The 22,649-nt window shown below is 36.7% G+C and overlaps 1 protein-coding gene across 2 annotated transcripts in view; it reads left to right on the top strand.

Moving 5' to 3' along the window:
- PLCL1 (phospholipase C like 1 (inactive)) overlaps positions 1 to 22,649 on the top strand; it is a gene marked incomplete at its 5' end in the record, with an annotated part of 348,375 nt that overhangs the window by 263,743 nt on the left and 61,983 nt on the right. For both annotated transcript variants that reach the window (XM_082630504.1, XM_082630503.1), the window contains 2 exons: positions 11,339 to 13,813; positions 16,477 to 16,680. In XM_082630504.1, the coding sequence (XP_082486630.1) occupies positions 11,339 to 13,813; positions 16,477 to 16,680 (2,679 nt within the window). The remainder of the gene's footprint in view (positions 1 to 11,338; positions 13,814 to 16,476; positions 16,681 to 22,649) is intronic.

Raw genomic sequence — 22,649 nt, 5'->3', positions numbered from 1 at the left:
AAAAATGTTTATTTCTATATAGTACAATGGCACTGATTCTATCTCTAAGAAATACCACTAATAGTTATATATATTATATTTACTCCAATTGGAATTTATAAATGATGTATATAGTCTGAAGTCTTGTCCTTAACAAATGTTGCACAGAAAATCATGAATTCCTGAAATTTGACCATTTTCAAATTCTATTTCATTAATTCATCTTTATGCTCTGTAGCAAGGCTGACTATAGCCTTATTTCCACTTAAGCTAATATAACTCTGAATGATTTTCTTTTTTAAAATTGAGATTTAATTGACACATAACATGGTATTTATTTTAGGTGTACAACATAATAATCTGATATATTTATATATTGTGAAATAATTACCAGAATAAGTTTAGTTAACATCTATCACCACACATATTTAAAATTTGTTTTTCTTGTGATGAGAACTTTTAAGATCTACTCTCCTAGAAACTTTCAAATTCTACATGATTTTATTTTTATAAATCACATCTGTTTCTGAAAATCAGCTCCAATAACACCCTATGATAACAAATGGTAGAACTCACATAGTGTTGAAACATATTGGGCATTTCCTTTTCAGTTTTAAATATGTTTTATTCAAATTTAGATGACTGGAGAATACATTTAAATTCCAAAGTGACTGAAATCAATGTAAATAATATATTGGTGCCTCATATTTGATGGTAAATATTACCATTAAAAATTGAAAAGTCAAAATGAAGCAGAAACTATTCTGTGAACTGGTTATTTAGCACACAAAGGAAAATGCAAACATTTTTCAGGAACATTTTTGACATGAACTATATTTAATAACGTTCCATTCCTATTGATATTTTAATTTTTCAGATAATGTAGTTTAAGTAAATGTGAAAGATTAGTTGGAATGAAAAAAATATAAAATTATGCATAGGTTTGAACGCCTCCCTAATCATATATCAATTTCTGATGGATGTCCTAATTAAGCGTTAATTATACAGTTATACCTACGAAATAATTAGGGCTTTCTATTTAATCTCTACAACAATACACTGAAAGAGATGTGTTAGCAAGATAGGTATTAAAAGCATACATTGGGACTTCCCTGATGGTCCAGTGGTTAAGACTTCATCTTCCAATGCATGGGGTGTGGGGTCAATCCTTGGTCGGAGATCTGAGATCCCACATGCCTCACGGCCAAAAAGCCAACACATAAAATGGAAGCAATATTGTAACAAACTCAATAAAGACTTTAAAAATGGTCTACATCTGGGCCTCCCTGGTGGCGCAGTGGTTGAGAGTCCGCCTGCCGATGCAGGGGATACGGGTTCGTGCCCCGGTCTGGGAGGATCCCATGTGCCGCGGAGCAGCTGGGCCCGTGAGCCATGGCCGCTGGGCCTGCGCGTCCGGAGCCTGTGCTCCGCAACGGGAGAGGCCACAACAGTGAGAGGCCCGCATACCGAAAAAAAAAAAAAAAAAAAAAAAAAAAAAAAATGGTCTACATCAAAAAAAATCTTAAAAAAAAATAAAGACATACATTTACATATTCTTCATTACAGACTGTCTTTTTATAGGGACCATGACATGTTGCCTTCTATAAAGAGCAGCTCTGATTAATCCTCACACCAGAAACAACAAAGTAGTCTCTGGCATAAGTTCAGCCAGGATTCCTGAGCCTGCTGTGTAGGGAGTCTTGTGACGAAGGACAGAATCATATCTCAGCCTCCAGGCCCACTTGGTTCTTGGCACCTCTGCTGAGAGTTGCACAGGCTACTGATAAATTTTAAATGCTTTTGAGTGTGAGGTGGACATCTGTCTTAGAGGAATAGGATTGATAGCAGCATGTCATTCTTCAGAAGCCACTGAATAATTGTCAGATGACCTTTATTTGTGTCCACTTCATTTTGTTCATATTGCTGCTGCTAAGACACAGTACTGTAATGTATTCTCCTGGGACTTACAATAAGCAAAACCATGCATTTCATGTAGCAATTGGATTAGTTGAAAACATCATGTTTTTGACTAGAAAAATGGGAGTGTTGATGTACCTTGTACCACTACTGTATACAAAGTAGTGGACTGTGAAGGATGCAAGAGGAGATTGGTGAGATTTAAGTGAGCAGCCTTTCCCAAGAAGGCAGTTGACACATTTAAAATATATAAATCAGGATATAGTGTTCCTGAAATTGTGAGCCAGAAAGGATACTTTGGTATGATTTATTGTTATTCTTACCATTCCTTTGAGTTGGTTTCTTCCCAGTTTTGTTAAAAATTTCAAACCAAAGCCTTTTTAGTCTGTGCCACTCATTATGCTCTAGAGAATAAAGAAGCCTCTTGTTGCAAAATGAAACTGACAGAATGTGACTCCTTAATCTTGATTTTGCTATTCCAGTTATTTTAGGAGGCATTATAAAAACGTTAACCTATTGAAAATCCAGTACTATTGTGGTTAATAATGTGCTTTGCAGTCTATTAGCAGTTACTATGAGAACATGGCAACAGGACTTTGGTGTGACTAAACCCACTGATGCCATCTTCTGGGTTCCGGCAGCAAACTCTTACTAGCCACACTGTTAGTGGCAAGGTCTTTCTAGCACATCTAGGAATAATGGAGTCACAAGTAGGGCTATGTAATTTAAGATTTTTTCTCATGGCATAAAATTATAGTGTAGCTCCATGTGAAAACCATATTTGTTTTCTTGTTAAGTGGCAATAATTTTAAAATTATTTTAACTAAGACCTTTATAGATTTTGAACATTTCAAAGCTTATTTTTTTTCTTGTCCAATTTTAAGTATCTAGATAAATGCCTTAGTGGTAAAGATGTAACTTAACTGTACTTAATTACTAGTACTCCCTTTTAAATATCACCTCACCAGCTCTTGTGCTGCTTTGTGGTTTTGGTTCTCAAACATCCTCAATGATATTTAAAGCTGTTTTTATTTATTTAGAAGCATTCGTTATATGCTTTGTTTGATTTATTAAATTTGAAGATTTTGTCATTATTCTACTTACAAATTTCATCAGTTATAAAAACCTGTGCATAAAAAGTGTGATGGAAAGAAAGCATTTATTCCAGGTGCCATTAGTGTTGGGATTAATAATTTTTAAAGAACTAATCACTGGGATGGTGTCTAGCACATAGTATGTGTTCAGTTAATCTTTGCATAAGTGAATGCTGTATTTTGAACTAATGCATGGAACATGCATGATGAGAATCATACTTGCAGAAAAACCCTAACTGGGTAGAAACCATGCAGCAGAAGAACTTGAGATAATCACTTTTATTTAGAGTAATGTCTTAATGAATTCTAATGAGTGAATGATTGCAGTGAGATATAGCACAGCAGAAAGCTTCCTCCGTTAAACAAAACAAATCAAAGGTACTAAGAACCCACGCTGAAACAGACTCTTTCTATATTTTATTCCATCTTTGCCTTTAGAAAATCAACAATTTTGTTTTCAAGTGAGGAGGGTCATTTAGGAGATGTCATTTAAAAGAATGTTTAGAGGGTCTCCGGCTTCCTATAATTCAGTGAATTTCATAACACAACCATGGCATGTACACTGTGGAGAGGGTTTCCTAAAGGGGATGGCTTTAGTGCATTTTATTAAATGAATCACCTTTTATAAATTAAATGTAATGTTAAATACAGACATAAAACTTAACTTGGCGAGAGATATGTGCATGAATAACTTCACACATTGCCTTTAATTAATCCTCTTGAATTATAAGATGGTGTAGAGAATGAACACTTTCTTTATGAATAAGAAAATTCAGCTTCTTACCAACTAGGCTTAGTGAGAGCCACCAGGGAGAGCCCGTGGTTCACAGAACTTGGGTCAGGCTTCAACCACTTCTCAGCAATGCCCATCAGAACCTCCACCCCCACTGTCCCACACAGTGACATCAGGTGGGTCACATGGTGCTCATCATAAGTAAGTGACACCACCTGTTTGTGACTTTGCATTAAGTAATTTGAGTTTACTGTGAGAGAATAACTTTGGAAATTTCAATGTGAAAAAATGGTGTAATTCTATAGTTGCAACCTTCCCTTACTTGAAACTTGAAGGCCACAGATGTAGTGATGATACCACCATCCCCAACTCCTGGAGTTTTGTGGGAAGAGTTAGGCCTTGTGTCAGGGGCTGGGTTTTTTCCAGAGTGCCTAACTGCCAGGCACGGTTGTGGATTTGGGCATAGACGCATTGGACACGATACTTTAAATATAGGTATATATGACACACATTATGTACATCTAATGTGTACATTAGACTTGGATTCCATTCCTTGAGCTATCACCAATATAAGTTAATAAAGCCATCATTGTGAGGGTAGCCTTCTCTTGACTTATCATTTTCCGGCTGCAGTTTGGCTCTCACCCCTGTCACCATTCTCACCATTTTGAAGGCAACATAAGACATTCTCTTATTAAAGTTACCAGTAAATATCTTGATGACTGAATCCAATAAGCCACTTTAACATCTTATTTTCTAACACTTGCTCCTTCAAATCTGCTCCTTGGTTCCTGTGAGACTCATGCTCCTGGTTCTCTTACCCCTTAGCCTTTTTTTTTTCCTTTAAGTCTTCTCCTCTGCCCAGCCTCTTCACCTAGATGGCCCATACTCATCTATAATCCACCATAACCCGAAGTAAACCTACTTCATTTTTAACTTTACCTCTCCTTGTATTTCCTCTCTTTTAGCAATATTTCCATTCACATCTCATTCAAACCAGAAACCTAGGAGTCATCCTAGACTGAATCAAGAACTTCTGATTTTACCTCCTATTTCTTGATACTTCCCATTTCTCACCCTTCCTTTTATTAGCTATTTACCTCAGGCCATCACCGTCTCTTTCCTTTAATGCTGCTTACCTACTGCACCATCTTCAGTTTTGTCCATATCACATCCTTCTAGTGCGCATCCAAATTGATCTATTTAAGATAAAAGTCAGACTTTATCAGTTTCTTCAAAACTCTTAAATGTGCTAGTTCTTAGCATGAAGTAGGTACTTATCATTGTTTGTTGAATGAATGAATGAAAAATGGAGACCAAAGGCCTCTCAGCATCCATTGTTGGGGCTCATTTGGGTCCTAGATTATATTGTCTACAATCCTTTGAAGGTTTCATGTGTCAACTAAACCTTTTCTGAATTTTGCTTGGAAGTTCATAAAACCAGAATGAATATTATTAGTATAGAGTTATAGTTCATAGGTTGTCTATTAGAAAAAAGATAGGCTCCTTATGGTGAAAATAAGATTTATGTGCTATATTTTTGCTTGCCTTTTAGTTATAGTCTATTACATTTTTATGTGGAGACTTTCTTAAGAGAACTATTCAAAAATAAATGTTTCCCCCCATCTTTTACTAAAAAAGAAAAGCGAATTTCACTTTAGTGTATCTGCATTTATGTAGCTGGATTTCTGTATTATGAAATAAGTTTCTTTCTAATCACAGTTTTACACCTGGTGTTTTGATTGCCATTCTTAAAGTTTTTGTAAATTTGTCCTGTTTTAACAAAGAATCATCATTCACTTAATAACAATTTACCCCCCCCAAAAAAAAAACATGGAAGGAATACATTACATTACAATTAGATGTTTAAACATGCTTATCAGGTCAGAGGTAGGGAAACCTGGGTATGTTTCCTTTACTCTTAAGGTTTTGTACAATGCTTCAATATGTTCTTTTTTTGTGGTAAAATAGGCATAACATAAAGTTTACCATTTTAACTATTTTTAGATGTATAGTTCTATGGCATTGGGTACATTCACATTTTTGTGCTGCTTTAGTACACTTTTTTTGAAATTATTATATTGAAATAATTCATTATTGAGACTCAAAACTGTGCTTTCATTGAATAAGCAGAGTTCTCTCTGGGGCTTATGAGTGTGTTCTGATGAAAAATGATTTTTTTTTTTTTGTGGTACATGGGCCTCTCACTGTTGTGGCCTCTCCCGCTGTGGAGCACAGGCTCAGGACATGCAGGCTCAGCGGCCATGGCTCATGGGCCCAGCCGCTCCACGGCATGTGGGATCTTCCCAGACCGGGCCACGAACCCGTGTCCCCTGCATTGGCAGGTGGACTCTCAACCACTGCACCACCAGGGAAGCCCCGAAAAATGATTTTGTTTGCTGAGTTTTGTTAAGGAACTTGCAGCATATCTTATCTTGTTAGGCTCAGAGAGCAAATGCCAATGGGAACTTATGGAAACAGGTTTATTAATTCAATTTATCTGAACATTTTCCCCCAATTTTAGTTTAATAAAACACGTTTAGGGAGCTATAAAGCCTTTACTCTTGTGTGGGAATCTCATGTGATCATGACTGGTACCCTACTCCTAATAGTGTATAAGCAACAGTATTGTAGAAAATAATGAAAAATTTAAAAAAAACTAGAACATTTGACCATTTTCCCCTAATATTTTGAAATTATTCTTAAGATTAGACATCAACCCTTATATCATGAGGTTAGATAGAAATTATCTTTGATATACATATATTAGAAACAGTGTTCACAGAAAAATCAATGTCTTCTACTGTTTTAATAAAAGACTAAAACATTTGTCTATTGCTTTGCCAGTTTATGAGACTCTTCTTGATTCTGATGATTAAATCCTTCATGTAGAGTATTGACTAATTTAAGAAGACAGTAGATCCAAATGTAAGGTGTTATCTGGAAATGTTCAGAGAACATATAAACACAGTTTGGTTTATTTATTATATAACTTGATTAAATGTGATCCCTTCTTGTGAAATTATAATTTGGAAACTTAAAAACAAAACGTTTGGAAATAGAAAAAATTGAGCTCAATGCCTGACTAATTTTTGGACCCCACTAGAATATGAGGCTAAGCTTTAATTTAGGGGGTAGAGGCATCACAATGTGCTGTTCATACTTTTTATTTTGTAAGCTGCTCTAAGAAAAAATTTTTTGGGGGGGAGGAATTTGTACTCTAGCCTCTTCTTTTCATTCCAGAGTGAGGAAATTTAGCTTTGAAAGAAATGTCAAGTTCTCATACCTTATAATAATCTCCTTATAATAATGACCTTATGGTCATTGGAGTCAATTCAATCATCTCATGAGCTAGAAACTGGCAAGAGCACACCGGAACTAAAAATAAACTTTGGTTTCTCTTGGAAAGTGCCCAAAGTACCTGTCTTCCTAATATATAGATAGCTGCAATGGATGTGCTCTTATTTCATCATCAAATTTTTTTCGGTGTATTTATCACCAGGAAGATCTATAACCAGTACTTTAACTTTCTTCAGTTGGAGATACCCCCAGTCTGTTTATTAGAATAGTACTCCTTCCCCACCATCAATCTGCTAAGATCTTCTTGAGGGAACTACAGAGGGGTGTAGGGCTCAGCAAAGAGGCCTTGGTGGTGAAGAAGCTCAGAAAGAGACTTGGAGTAGCCCGTCGTCCCCGTCTACTCTAACACAGTTTCCTTCTCCCCTTCTGCCAGCTTTTCAGAGCTAATGCATAGCTTGACCATTGAAAGAACAGACGTAGAGAAACATCAGAGTCCTGAAACTTTTCCAGCATATTTTGAATATAAGTAATCTTGGCTCTAGTCAACAGCAAACAAACTATTTGTTCATATGTACTATGGCTCTCTCTATATATTATATATATAAAGTATATATATTTGCTCATTTGGGGGCTTGTAATAACTTTGGATTTTGTCCTTTGTGAGACGACAACCTAAAGATTGTTATCTTTTCCACTGGTTCCAAGTTTTAAAGCATTTTAGGTTAAGTTTTATAATCACGTAAAAGTTGCATGTCAAGGCAAGAAATAAGCATTACGAGGCAGGTGGATTCTTTTGTAGGGTAGGTATAAAACATTTATTTCTTGGGGCTTCCCTGGTGGCGCAGTGGTTGAGGGTCCGCCTGCCGATGCAGGGGACGCGGGTTCGTGCCCCGGTCCGGGGGGATCCCGCGTGCTCCGGAGCGGCTGGGCCCGTGAGCCATGGCCACTGAGCCTGCGTGTCCGGAGCCTGTGCTCCGCAACGGGAGAGGCCGCAACAGTGAGAGGCCCGCGTACTGCAAAACAAAACAAAACAAAACATTTATTTCTTGAAGACTTATCTTACTAGGAGAGAAAGTCTTGATATGAGGCGATGTCAAAATGTCAAAAAATAGTGGCTGAAGTCAAGATTGGCACTTAGACCATGGAGAAGGATCGTATAATACCATGCATAGGGTAGAGGAAATATATACATGCATTCAGAGGAACACTGATTTCCCATTTAAGCTTTGTTAGAAACTATTAGAGGTTTTATAATTCTGTTGACAATCATCTTATTTGGAATATGATCTGCTTATATAAAAATAATTTTTAATGTGAAAGCTCTCAATACTTAAAAGTCTAGTGAAATAGTAGCTTTAAAAGCTGAGTCACAGTCTAATTTACCATCACAATTCACAGTTTCCTTCAGTATTTTACTTGTTAGATTAATCCCATCTCGGCAATACCTTTAGGTTCTTGCCTTGATGGTGTGGAAAAATACACACAAACATCTGATATTTCTGAGCATGTGAGCTGTGACAAATTTAAATGTGTTCTAATAGTGCATCTGCATATAAACAGCTGAAGATTTATGGTTGTTTTTTAACTTAAAGATGAGGAGATTGACCACTGTGGGATAATTAAAAATAACAACTCTCTGGAAAAGCAGGGGCTAAGTTCTTAAATGCCAGGGCACCAAGAGACAATATCCTCTAATCTAAATTTAGTAATTTATATCTTTGTCACTTGAAGATCAGATATATATTTGAGTTAATGAATCATCCCACCTACATCCCATAACTAAAGCAAATTTTGTATCTTTTTCACAGGTAAGGTTTTAGTCAATTGAATAATAAATCATCCTGCCTTTTTCTGAATCATAAGATAGGGAGACTCTTACAGGCAAGACCGCAATTAAATGACACCTTAGAAGAGAAATTCTAACCAGTTTTAAAAGAATGCCTGAAGGAAACAGCCTAGACTACTTTGGCTACACTTTTCAGTGTTTAAAATAGTAACATCATATGGCTGTTTTTAAACATTTTCAGTTTTTCACTGAAGATCTGTCTTAAATGCTCATAGGTCAGGAATGAATCAACTTCTGGATAACCCCCAGTATCCTGGTCAGTGCCTACTGAAAGTCCTACAGAGACCAGGTGTATGATGAAATGTTCCTCTCCCTTCAAAAAGATTAACCTTACAAAGAATATTCATGAACATTTTCTCTTTTGAGTCTCACAGTAATGCTCTATTATATATAATGATTATTAGTTCCTACTTAAAAGCAGGAATTAAGATTCAGAGAGGCTAAGTAACTTACCCAAGGTCACTAGTGAGTGGGATAATACCAACTGGAGACTAGTTATTTCTACCCTAATGACCATGCCTTTTGCTCTCTATACTTTGCTGCCTCTTTGATATGCTTTATAAAATTGGGCACTTTAAACATGCACTAAGGTACTTTTGGGAAATTTGTTCCTGGGAGAATTATCTGAATTGATAATATGATTGGGAACCTTGTGAATTTGAGTCTATGGTCTGAACAGAAGAAAGTATAAAGAAAAATCCAGTTTTAAGTGGCATTGTTCAGATATTCAGTGCAAATGAATTGAGAGTGATAGACACAGTGGATAGTCTAGGACTAAGATGAAATACATTGTCTTATGATTATGAGTGTTCAGAGGACTGGACCTGAAATTTAGAAAAGATAATAGGTGAAAAGGCCTAGACACACCCAAGAAGGAAATAGCCACAAGAAATTCACCTGCTTAAAATACACTAACCTGCACAGATGAAGTTTGATGCCCTGTTGGCACTGTTGTTCAGGGAAGGGCCAAGTGGGCTGAGGAAATTGGGACTCTGTGAGACTAAGATACAAGGATACTTAACAGAAATGGGTAAAAGGTAAGATGCAAGTGTTCCCTGTGAAATCTTATGGCAAAAGGCTTCGAAATTTAATTCACATTGGAAGAACCTCAAAATTTAGTGGAGCCATTCATATTTCTGTTTGGTTTTACACAGTGGCTGCTAATAACATTATACTGAAATGTAGGTGTGAATCTCATAATGTTCATTTATTTTTATTTTTTTATTGAAGTATAGTTGATTTACAATGTTGTCTTAGTTTCTGGTGTACAGAAAAGTGATTCAGATATATATTACATATATTATTATATATATATTCTTTTTCATAATGATTTATTACAGGAGATTGAATATAGTTCCCTGTGCTATACAGTAGGACCTTGTTGTTTATCTATTTTGTATATGGTAGTTTGTATCTGTTAATCCCAAACTCTTAATTTATCCCTCTCCCATTCCCTTTCCCCTTTGGTAATCATAAGTTTGTTTTCTACATCTGTGAATCTGTTTCTGTTTTGTAAATAGATTCATTTGTATCATATTTTAGATTCCACATATAAGGGATATCATATGGTATTTGTCTTTCTCTTTCTGACTTACTTCGCTTGGTATGATAATCCCTAGGTCCATCCATGTTGCTACAAATGGCATCATTTCATTCTTTTTTATGGCTGAGTAATACTCCATTGTATATATATCACATCTTCTGTTTATGGACACTTAGGTTGCTACTGTGTCTTGGCTATTGTAAATAGTGCTGTTGTGAACATTGGGATGCATGTATCTTTTCAAATTAGAGTTTTCATCTTTTGCTGGATCCTATGGCAACTCTATCATAATGTTCATTTAAATTGTTTACCTATATCTGAAAAATTGCTCAAGTGAGAGTCATTTGTCTATTGTTAGCTCTCAATCTGACTTTCAAGTTGACTTTATTCTTCAAAATAGTTTGAGGAAAAAAAGTGATTTTTTTTTTTTTTTTTAGTTAAGCTATATTGTAAGCCCTTTTTGATGTAATGCATGTTAAGGTAAAAATCTTTTATTTGAACTAGTTTTAAGTATAAAAATTAAACTGTTGCAAAGTGTAAATGAGGAAAGCTTTTTAAAGAAATCCAGCTTTATTTCTTCCATATATCTCTAGGGACATGAGCAAGGTTGTCAAAGTACCAACAGGTAGAGAATCTTAGGAAATCTACTTTAATGAACAAATAAGAGTGATTTGTAGTTAACTTAATACTTGATTTTATTTCAAAGAACACACAGGCATTGGAAGAATAAGTTTTTTTCCTGAACTTAATAATATCAATTTTCTTGGCAATTTCTCTTTTCCGAAACAGTGAAAAGGTAAAATTTAGGCTAGCTCCTGTCCAAATAATCATAATTGCTGAATGGAGTCTGAGGCACTCATAGAGTGTTATTGAATTTGTCTATTTTCTAAAGGAAATTGACTCATTATTTTCAAATTGCTTTACAGGATCCTGCAAACCAAAAATGTGGTGGAAGAAAGAAAACCGTGTCTTTCAGCAGCATGCCATCAGAAAAGAAAATCAGTAGCGCGAGTGACTGCATCAGCTTCATGCAAGCTGGCTGTGAACTGAAGAAAGTACGGCCAAATTCTCGCATTTACAACCGTTTTTTCACTCTGGACACAGACCTCCAAGCTCTTCGCTGGGAACCTTCCAAAAAAGACCTTGAGAAAGCTAAGCTTGATATTTCTGCCATAAAAGAGATCCGACTGGGGAAGAACACAGAAACATTTAGAAACAATGGCCTTGCTGACCAGATTTGTGAGGACTGTGCCTTTTCCATACTCCACGGGGAAAACTACGAGTCTCTGGACCTAGTTGCCAATTCAGCAGATGTAGCAAACATCTGGGTGTCAGGGTTACGGTATCTGGTTTCTCGAAGTAAGCAACCCCTTGATTTTATGGAGGGCAACCAGAACACACCAAGGTTTATGTGGTTGAAAAAGGTGTTTGAAGCAGCAGATATCGATGGGAATGGGATTATGTTGGAAGACACCTCTGTAGAGTTAATAAAACAACTCAACCCTACCCTGAAGGAATCCAAGATCAGGTTAAAGTTTAAAGAAATCCAGAAGAGCAAAGAAAAGCTAACGACCCGAGTGACAGAAGAGGAGTTTTGTGAAGCTTTTTGTGAACTTTGCACCAGGCCAGAAGTGTATTTCTTACTTGTACAGATATGTAAAAACAAAGAGTATTTGGATGCCAATGATCTCATGCTTTTTTTAGAAGCTGAGCAAGGAGTCACCCATATCACCGAGGACATGTGCTTAGACATCATTCGGAGATATGAGCTTTCTGAAGAGGGACGTCAGAAAGGGTTTCTTGCAATTGATGGCTTTACCCAATATTTGTTGTCACCAGAATGTGACATTTTTGATCCTGAACAAAAAAAGGTTGCCCAAGATATGACCCAGCCATTATCTCACTATTACATCAACGCCTCTCACAACACCTATCTCATAGAAGACCAGTTTAGGGGGCCGGCTGACATTAACGGGTATGTTAGAGCTTTGAAAATGGGCTGTCGAAGCATTGAACTTGATGTAAATGATGGTTCAGACAATGAACCAATCCTTTGTAATCGAAATAACATGACAACACACGTTTCCTTTCGAAGCGTCATAGAGGTGATAAATAAATTTGCCTTTGTGGCTTCTGAGTACCCACTCATTCTTTGCTTGGGGAATCACTGCTCCCTACCCCAGCAGAAGGTAATGGTTCAACAGATGAAAAAGGTCTTTGGCAGTAAACTCTATACTGAAGCACCTGTGCCGTCAGAATCCTACCTCCCATCACCAGAAAAATTAAAAAGAATGATCATTGTGAAAGGAAAGAAATTGCCTTCTGATCCAGATGTTTTAGAAGGAGAAGTTACAGACGAAGATGAAGAAGCTGAAATGTCTCGAAGGATGTCAGTAGATTACAATGGTGAGCAGAAACAAATCTTGCTGTGTAGGGAGCTCTCTGACTTGGTGTCTATCTGTAAATCTGTTCAGTACAGGGATTTTGAACTATCTATGAAAAGCCAAAACTATTGGGAAATTTGTTCATTTAGTGAAACAGAGGCCAGCCGAATTGCAAATGAATACCCAGAGGATTTTGTGAATTATAATAAGAAGTTCTTATCACGAATCTATCCAAGTGCCATGAGAATCGATTCCAGTAACTTGAATCCACAGGACTTTTGGAATTGTGGCTGTCAGATTGTGGCAATGAATTTCCAGACTCCGGGTCCAATGATGGACCTTCACACAGGCTGGTTTCTTCAAAATGGAGGATGTGGTTATGTTCTAAGGCCGTCTATCATGCGCGATGAAGTTTCTTACTTCAGTGCAAATACAAAGGGCATTGTACCTGGGGTGTCTCCTCTAGTGCTTCATATTAAGATCATCAGTGGTCAGAACTTCCCAAAGCCCAAGGGAGCTTGTGCCAAAGGGGATGTCATAGATCCCTACGTGTGTATAGAGATACATGGAATTCCAGCCGACTGTTCAGAACAAAGAACTAAAACTGTACAACAAAACAGTGATAATCCTATTTTTGATGAGACATTTGAGTTTCAAGTGAACCTGCCTGAGCTGGCCATGATCCGTTTTGTGGTTCTGGACGACGACTACATCGGGGATGAGTTTATAGGGCAATATACAATACCATTTGAATGTTTGCAGCCTGGATATCGGCATGTTCCCCTCCGCTCCTTTGTGGGTGACATCATGGAGCATGTAACTCTTTTTGTCCACATAGCAATAACTAATAGAAGTGGAGGAGGAAAGCCACAGAAGCGCAGCCTTTCAGTGAGAATGGGGAAGAAAGTTCGGGAATATACCATGCTCAGGAATATCGGTCTTAAAACCATAGATGACATCTTTAAGATAGCAGTTCATCCCTTACGAGAAGCCATAGATATGAGAGAAAATATGCAGGTAGGAAAAATCCCATACTGTCCTCCCTTACCCCTGAGTCTTCTGACCCCTCTCTCACCAGTGAACATTGTGTTTTACTAATGATCTGATTCCTCAAAATATTATCACAGAGGATGTGTGACCCCATGTACTGCTGAATTAAATTCAGTATTGCCTGTGATAAAACAGATATTTAAAAAAAATTATTGAGGTATAGTTGATTTACAATGTTGTGTTAGTTTCTGCTGTACAGCAAAGTGAATCTGTTATACATATACATATATCCACTCTTTTTTAGATTCTTTTCCCATACAGGCCATTACAGAGTACTGAGTAGAGTTCCCTGTGCTATACAGTAGGTCCTTATAAGTTATTTATTTTATATATAGTAGTGTGTATGTGTCAATCCCAATCTTCCAATTTATCCCTCCCCCCCACCCAGTAACCATAAGTTTATTTTCTACATCTGTAACTTTATTTCTGTAAAACAGATATATTTTATGTTTCTAATGGTGAATGCTATGTTAAATCTGGCCTGAACTAAGCCAGCTAATGGAGTATCAGTGTAGCAAAATGCTTTATATATCCATTAAATGTCCCTAGTACAAAACTAAATTGGTATATGGGAATGTGTATATGAAACAGTGTGAAAAGAATAGAATATAAAATATTATATGTGCATGTAACATACAAAATTTTATATATACAAATACATGCATACTAATTATAAGTATACATGTAAAATATTTGCAGATAAGAACACAGAAGGGTATTTGAAGTCATATAAAACAAATGTAATGCCTATTAGATGATGTCTTAGTTGTTTGCATACAACAATAATAAATTACCCTCCACGAAACAAAGAAGACTAATAAACAAACAAAATTCAGCCCTTGAACTTGTTGAAAACTATTTAGTCTTCTTTTAGAAATGTGCTTTAATTGAAAGGACATGGATTCTGGATTAAACTCTATCCCTGTGTGATCTTGAGCAAATTATTTCAGATATCTGGTCATCAGTTTTCTCCTCATAAGGTAAGAAAAATAGTAATAATTACATCACAGGATTATTATGAGAATTAAATGAGAGTATATGTAAATTCCCCAGCCTTAGCATGTAGGAGTTCAGTGTCAGTTTTCTTGTCTTCATTAATGCTTATAATCAGAGATGGCTGCAAACTTTTTTCTTCAAGACTATTTAATATGCTTATTCTAGGCTCATGTTACTAAGAAACAATCAAACGGCAAATGCTTGCTTAGTTCCTGCAATGTGCAAGAAGATGTTGTTTGGCAGAAGCAGTAGGAGTCTATGTATGAGAGCAAAACAGGAGAGGAATATTTTTCAATGTACTTTATTTGCTCCTTTAACTAACATTTTTGTAGTAACCTTCACCAAAAATCCCTACATTCAAAATAGAAAACAAGCTTGAAGAGGTTAAGTAATTTCCCAAATATTGCATTTAATAAATAGGAATATTGAGCTTTAGATCTAGACTTAACCACCACCAAAACCCAATGATCATTCATGGTTCTTAGTCATGTGATGCTGAATGCCAAACCATGACTTGGTGAAAACTTTATTTTTACATTATTTCACAGAGGAATTCTGGAATGGGTTTAAAATCAATTTTAAATCACCAAAAAGCTAGAAAATACTATATTGCATAAACCACATACAAATACTTAGATTGTTAATGTATAACTTGTGGTGGGTTGCCTTGGCTGCTATTTTAAAAATAGGCTCCAAATATCAGCATTATCTACCTGACTTTTTCCGACATAATTCTATAACTATTATAAACCCCTATGTTAGATTAGTTATAAGTCATTTCTACACCTGACTTTATATATTAGAAGTAGATTTTATGTAGTTCTATGTAATTCTTGGAATAGTTGGCTATAGATAAAATTTTTCCAGTTAGTACTGATAATTTATCTCATCTCAGATTTTTTTTGGTTTGGGATTATTTAGAGCCTAATTACTAGAAAAATGGATACCATCACTGTCACTAAATTCACGAGACACACATTAGGTTAGGTATTGTTCATTGTTAATAGGCATAATTTCTATTTCCAATGAATCTTTTAAATGCCTGTCACATGGACAAATGTAGCTTTACATGAAATGTGTTTTATTATGTGTGTCCGTCAGCTGCATTTCTGGTGGGATGACAAAGGAATACCACTGATGGTTATGTGAAAGGAGGATGATGAGTAATAGCAGCCTGCTACCTTGAGGGGAAAAACTCAAAGAAGATGCACTCCAATGTACAACCACTGACATGCTTTTATGATTATCATGATACAAATTTAACAAGATACTCATGATCAGTCAATATTAATTTGTGTGCATTGTCCAGAACATTTCAGATATTCCAGAATATTCCACAGCCCTACTTGGAAAGCACTGTGTAGCCTTGGGTCATCATCTGCTTTGCTTTGTGGCATATTTGTGGCAGTTGTTAAAAGCTGAGAAAGATAAAGTGTAGTTGTGAATTAGCTCTGCGTGTTATCTCCATGCATATCTCAACATGTTTGGTTGGTTATAATCTAGTTTGCTTCAAATTTCATATGTATTTAAGGGTATGCTTTTAATGAATATACTTTTGTGTAAACCTAGAAATGCTGGGGGGGGGGGATGTGTCATGTGGTCAGAAGTGTAATTCCATGTTTTCTTCCCCACAGAATGCCATAGTGTCTGTTAAAGAACTGTGCGGACTCCCTCCAATTGCCAGTCTGAAACAGTGCCTGTTGACCCTGTCCTCTCGGCTCATTACCAGTGACAATACTCCCTCTGTCTCTCTTGTGATGAAGGACAACTTTCCTCATCTGGAGCCTCTGGGGGCCATTCCAGACGTGCAGAAAAAGATGCTGGCTGCTTATGATCTGGTAGGAAATTGTTACTCTCTATTTTTTCTCTGTGTGGGAAGGAAATCATATGGCAGGGGTTCTTTTGTGGAACTCCAGTGAATAACACAGAGTGACTGCCTTTAAAACCTCAACTGGGAGTGGCAGGCAGAGCTGGCCCACTCAGCCCCACCTAAGCCCCAGTGGAGACCTCTGAGGCAATGCTTTTGAACCTAGAGCTCCACAGATTAAAAATGGAAAATCTCTGCTTTAGCAAGCAATGAATTATTGATTAAGTCCTCAAAAGTATACACAATTTCTCATCATCTAAATGGCTTTAGCCTGCAATGTCACCATTTAATCGCATACCTATAGGAAGTAAAATTATGCCTCAGTACTGCCTTATGATGGTTGAGACAAACTATTTCTCTGGAATTTATATTTCTAAGCTAATACTGTTATCTGATTTTTCTGAATATATAATGGAATTTAAATAGCAAATAAATTTAAGAATAACTATATTTCTGCATATCCTAATTCCATAAAAAATTAGGACCAAATGAAAAACTGGAAAAACTTGTGACATGTGTGCCAGGTAAAGTGTAAATAACCTTAAAATAGAAAGAGCACTTAAAAATCAATGAGAAAAAAAATGAGGAAAAAAATCTTAATCTACATCAGTCAGGATTAAGTTCAGCTTCATGAAACTAAAAATACAAACTAATCATGGCTTAAAAACACAACGTTTTATTTTCTCACATAAAAATCTGGAAACCAGCCATGCAGGGTGGCACTTCCATAAAATTCTTAAGAACCTAGGCTCCCTCTAGCTTTCTGCTCCACCATCTCTAGCACATCCTCATGGTCCAAAATGGCTGTTGAAGCTCTAACCATAATATCTGCATTCTAACCATCAGGAATGATGAAGAGGAAAAAGAGGGCAGTATCCTCTCCCTTTAAGGACGTTTCTCTGAAAAAGCATAGATCACATTTTCCTACCTGGAGTTGACACATAGACACACTTAGCTGCAAATGAAAATGGGAAATGTCTTTATTTTAAAGTGCTATGTGCTCAACTAAAAGTCATCTCTTCTGTTACTAAGAAACAGAGGTAGAATGAATATTAGGGGACAACAAATAGTCTTTGCTTCAGAGGTGAACAGGCAATTTATATATCTCCTCACCCTAAAAAAATAATGAAAATGTAAAAACATATTTAACCTTAAAATAAGTTTTAAATTTAAGATGTTATAGAAATATGAGATACTTCCCCTCTCCATCAAACTGGCAATTTTTTTCTTTTTAAAAACTGTACCTCTGATAAAGAATTTAAGGAAATGGATACTCTTATCCATCTACCTTCAGTGGGAAAATAAATTGATATAATTTGAGGAGAAAATTTGGCAATATAATTTAAAATGTTTATCCCATTTGATCCATGTATTTCATATCCAGGGATTTATTCTAAGCCAATAGATGTGTACATAAACATTTATGGTTAATAATGTCAGCATAGAGGGATAAGTTAAATAAAATACAGTAAGCCATATTATGGACTCCTTTGAAACCATTAAAATTGTATGTTAGAAGAATACTTAATGATGTGAAGAATTCCTCATAATATGTTTTGTGAAAGAGTCTGGTTACAAAAAAATATACACTATAGCATTTAAGTTGTATTTATATGTATACATATCTAAAATGCTAGCAGGATATTAATAGTTATTACTTTTAAGTAAGGAGAGTGAGTTTTATTTTCTTGCATATGCTTTTCTATATTTTTTCTGTATTTGCCAAACTCTTTACAATGAACCTGACTAATTTTCATAATTAAATAAAAATAAATGTTAAGGAAGAAAAGAATAATATTTTATCATCCAAAAACAACTAGAAGAGAGACGTTGGGGATAAATATCCTACACCTGAAAAGGAAGAAAAGCCCACAGAGTATATTCTGCTTATGAATGATTTTACCTCTTACAAACTGTACTTCGTGGTTGCTGGGGGATAAGTTTGCTTATAACCTAAATAGCATTTTTCATGAAATCAATTTTTTCATCATAATAGTAGGGACTGAAAGCTATTCAGTGAATAGGTATATTTGCCATCTAAGAGGTGAAATTAGGGTACCTGTTGCCATAGAGACAGACAGTGGAAATCACTTATTGTTCCAATTCTCTTTTAAGCTAAGAAAGAAAAATCACTCACTGAGAGGGGAGCCTGGTCCCCTGGAGCTGGGCCTGTAATAAGCAGAAAAGCACCTGGACTGTGGTCAGCCAATTTCCATTTCACATCCCCAAGCGTCCCATGGTGTTGGTACCACATCTGCTGGCCAAATATGAACATCAGCCTTTTCTTATTTGTATTTCTAAAATGCAATTTCTAATCGCAGGTACAGCATGGTTTTCCAAAGTTTAAAATAAAAGGCTATAGTGGAAAGCAGAAGTACTTCTTTTTATTTAATTTAATTTTATTTTTTGGCCGTGCCACATGGCTTGTGGGATCTTAGATCCCCAACCAGGGAGTGAATCTGGGCCCTTGGTAGTGAAAGCGTGGAGTCCTAACCACTGGACTGCCAGGGAATTCCCATGGAAAGCAGAAATACATCTAATGAAGTGTTCATTTATAGTTCCCTATAGAAATGATTTTTCAGTGTAAATATCCCTATACCAAATGGTAAACTTGGCAGATTGTGGACATAATCAAAAATACTGCTAATGTCTCAGCTGGTTATTTCTTTTCTGGGGTGCTGTGGATAAGGACCAGATACATGCCAGGATGATCTTGAAACACCATTTTTACTTTAGGATTTGCATTGTATTGCTTGGCATCTTTAGTACTCTTGGTGTATTCACAGTAGTATTTATTTTAAAATGTCTTTTAAGATACTCTGCAGATCCAGAGTGATCATTTAAAAACATAAATCAGATCATATCACTTTCCTGCCTCTAGTGGCTTCCCATTAAAATAAAACTGAAACTCCTTACTGTGGCTTACAGGGCCAATTATGACCTAGCCTTGCCTACCTATCTCACCTGCTTCTCCCTGCCTCACCCCCATACACTCTCTCCTGCTCACTCCACCCAGTCACGTGGGCTTTCAGACTCAGCTTGTTCCCATCTCCAGGCCATTTTACTTGCAGTTCCCTCTGCTTGGAGTGTTCTTCTCTTGCATGGATAGTGGCTTCTTATCTCTTAATTCTTAGCTCAAATGTCATATCCTCAGAGAAGCCTTCCCTAACCACTGTCTCCAACTGTCACTCTATCAGATAACTGTATTTGATTTCCATTATCTTACTTGGCACTATTGAAAATACTTGACTTTTTGTTTAATTTCTGTCCTTTTCCTTTACCCTCAATTTGAGTATACACTCCAGGAGGGCAGAGAAGCTGTCTGCCTTGCTTACTATTGTTAACTCTAGCACCTAAAGCACTGCTGACACATAGTATGTTATCAATTAATGTTAGTTGAATAAAATATAAATAGATGCATCTATATAGTTGGTGAAAATAATGTAGTTCCCATGCTATCTTTGAATGTGCTTTATGGTAAATCTTTAAATCCCCTTTGTTTTATCTCTATGACCCTACCCTAGTCAAATTGTTCCCTGTCTTATACATACAGTTGGAAACCTATAGACTAAGGCAAAACTATAGAGACAGGAAAAAAGGTCAGCAGCTGCAAGGGGCTGGGGGCAGGATAGGGTGAGGGAGGGATGAAGAGGTGGAGCACAGGGCATTTTTAGGCCAGTGAAACTATTCTGCATAACAATATAATAGTGGATACATATCATTATGCATTACCCAAAACCCATAGAATGTACAACACAAAGAGTTAACCCTAATGTGAACTATGAACTTTAGCTAATAATAAAGTATCAATATTGGCTCATCAATTGTAGTAAATATACCACACTAATGCAAGATGTTAACAGTGGAGAAAACTGGGGGTGAGGTGGGGGGAAAGGGTACATGGGAACTCGCTGTACTTTCTGCTCAACTTTATACAAACCTAAAACTTCTAAAACTAAAGCCTAAAAAAGACCCACAGAGACTATTAATAAAAACTTACTTGGGTGACCAAGGCAGAAGAGGAATCTAGGGTTTATTGCCTGGTGGTGGTGGTAGGGGACAGGTATTCCCAAATGAGCAGCTTGTGTGCTCGACTTAGGCTCAAGTTGCTTGAAGATTTCTCAAAAATGGTAATGAACTGTATAGATGCCATCCAAGAGGAGCTGTTGTAACCACTAAAAAAAGAATACAGATTATGTTTAGAATAAAAAGCAACCTGAAATCATTTCTGAACAGATACAAATGTTTGGCCTATTTCAGTATCAAAAGAAACAAATCAGGCAACCAGGTAACCTACATTTATTGAAAGTCAACCTGAGTGCATCAGACTCTACTACTTATCATCAGGAAATAAAATGAAGATATTCTAGAAAACACTGACCTTGAGTTCATCTGCACAGATTTTTTTTTTCTAAATTTAGCTTTTCCCTAATGACCTGAGATGGTCCTATTCTTTACCAAACACTGGCTAATTTAATATTTGGAAATATTTCCTCTAGAGCGTTTTGGAAATTCAGTCTTAAAAGTCATCTTATACTGAAATTAAAATTATAGTATCTGTGTTGGTATGAAGGAATCAAAAGCCAAATATATCCCTAATAGAGTGGATTTATTTACATGGCATAATTTCAGAAGACACCCCCCACCCCCATTTCGTATCTTATTTAAGACATATATTTTCTATCTTCTTACTGTTACTTGAAATTGCAAAATTATAATAAATTCCTTAGGGTTAAGACATTTAATCTCTTTAAAAATGCAAAAACATCTCAGTAAGTAGTAACACATTGGGTTATCAGTAATTTGTACCTTTGGATGATTGTAACCTATCCTGTCCTACAGGCAGTTTTTTAACTGGGGAAAGGAAGAGCTCCTAATGACAGAGTTCCCGAAGTCTGGGTAAGGTGGGTGTGAAGTTGCTCAAATAATTGCAATTTTACTGAAGAGCATCCCTGTCTAAAATCTCCCTCAATGCTCTGAATAGGGATGTAGCTACGTAAATGCCTGGCTGATATTTAGGGCAACAAAAGCAGAGGTGACTTTCCTGATTGATATATCAAAGACATGTCACAGCCAGAAGTGGGAAGTGACAGCTTCTGAAAAGCACTAAAGCAAACTGGGAACATTATTAATCAATAACTCAAGCAAGTAGAACAGGCTCTAAACATTGAAGTTGGAATTGATGTCTCCTTCCCAGGCTAAAGACACACAGAGGAGAGCTATGGTGTTAGACTCCTTGCCGCAGTACCATTTTGGTGGCTCTGTGGTCATCAGACAGTTTTTCAGAAACTCCCCAAACCGTAATTTAAAATCAGAATGCCGGGCTTCCCTGGTGGCGCAGTGGTTGAGAGTCCGCCTGACGATGCAGGGGGACACGGGTTCGTGCCCCGGTCCAGGAAGATCCCACATGCCGCGGAGCGGCTGGGCCCGTGAGCCATGGCCGCTGAGCCTGCGCGTCCGGAGCCTGTGCTCTGCAATGGGAGGGTCCACAACAATGAGAGGCCCGCGTACCGCAAAAAAAAAAAAAAAAAAAAAAAAAAAAAATCAGAATGCCATTTCTAAGTGACTTGTCCATTTATTGCCCCGCGATTTGCAGGGGGATGGGGGGGGGAGTGGGGCGGGGGTGGAGCTCTGGTCTCTGAAAGAGCAAGCGTCACTTTCCCACTCTGGATTTTCCTGTTCTCTAAGAAAATATCCACTAATGTAAGTAATGTAGGTCATAGCGTCACTGCTAAGTCTTTTAAGGCTGTTAAAGTAGTATAATTATGTTTTGCAAATAAAAGGTAAGGTTTTCTTTTTTTGTTTAGGATTAACCTTGGGGATGTTAAAAATAAAAATTAGTTACTGAAAGAATTGCTTAGTGCTAGAGCCAGGAACGGAGATGTTTAATTTTACAAACATTTACTGAGTTTCTCCCCTGGGCAGCCGTCTGTGTTCACG

Source organism: Mesoplodon mirus, assembly GCF_964341445.2.
Source record: "Mesoplodon mirus genome assembly, chromosome: 8".
Taxonomy (NCBI): domain Eukaryota; kingdom Metazoa; phylum Chordata; class Mammalia; order Artiodactyla; family Ziphiidae; genus Mesoplodon; species Mesoplodon mirus.
Note: the sequence above shows the minus strand (reverse complement) of the source record. Positions and strands in the feature narration are given on the sequence as shown.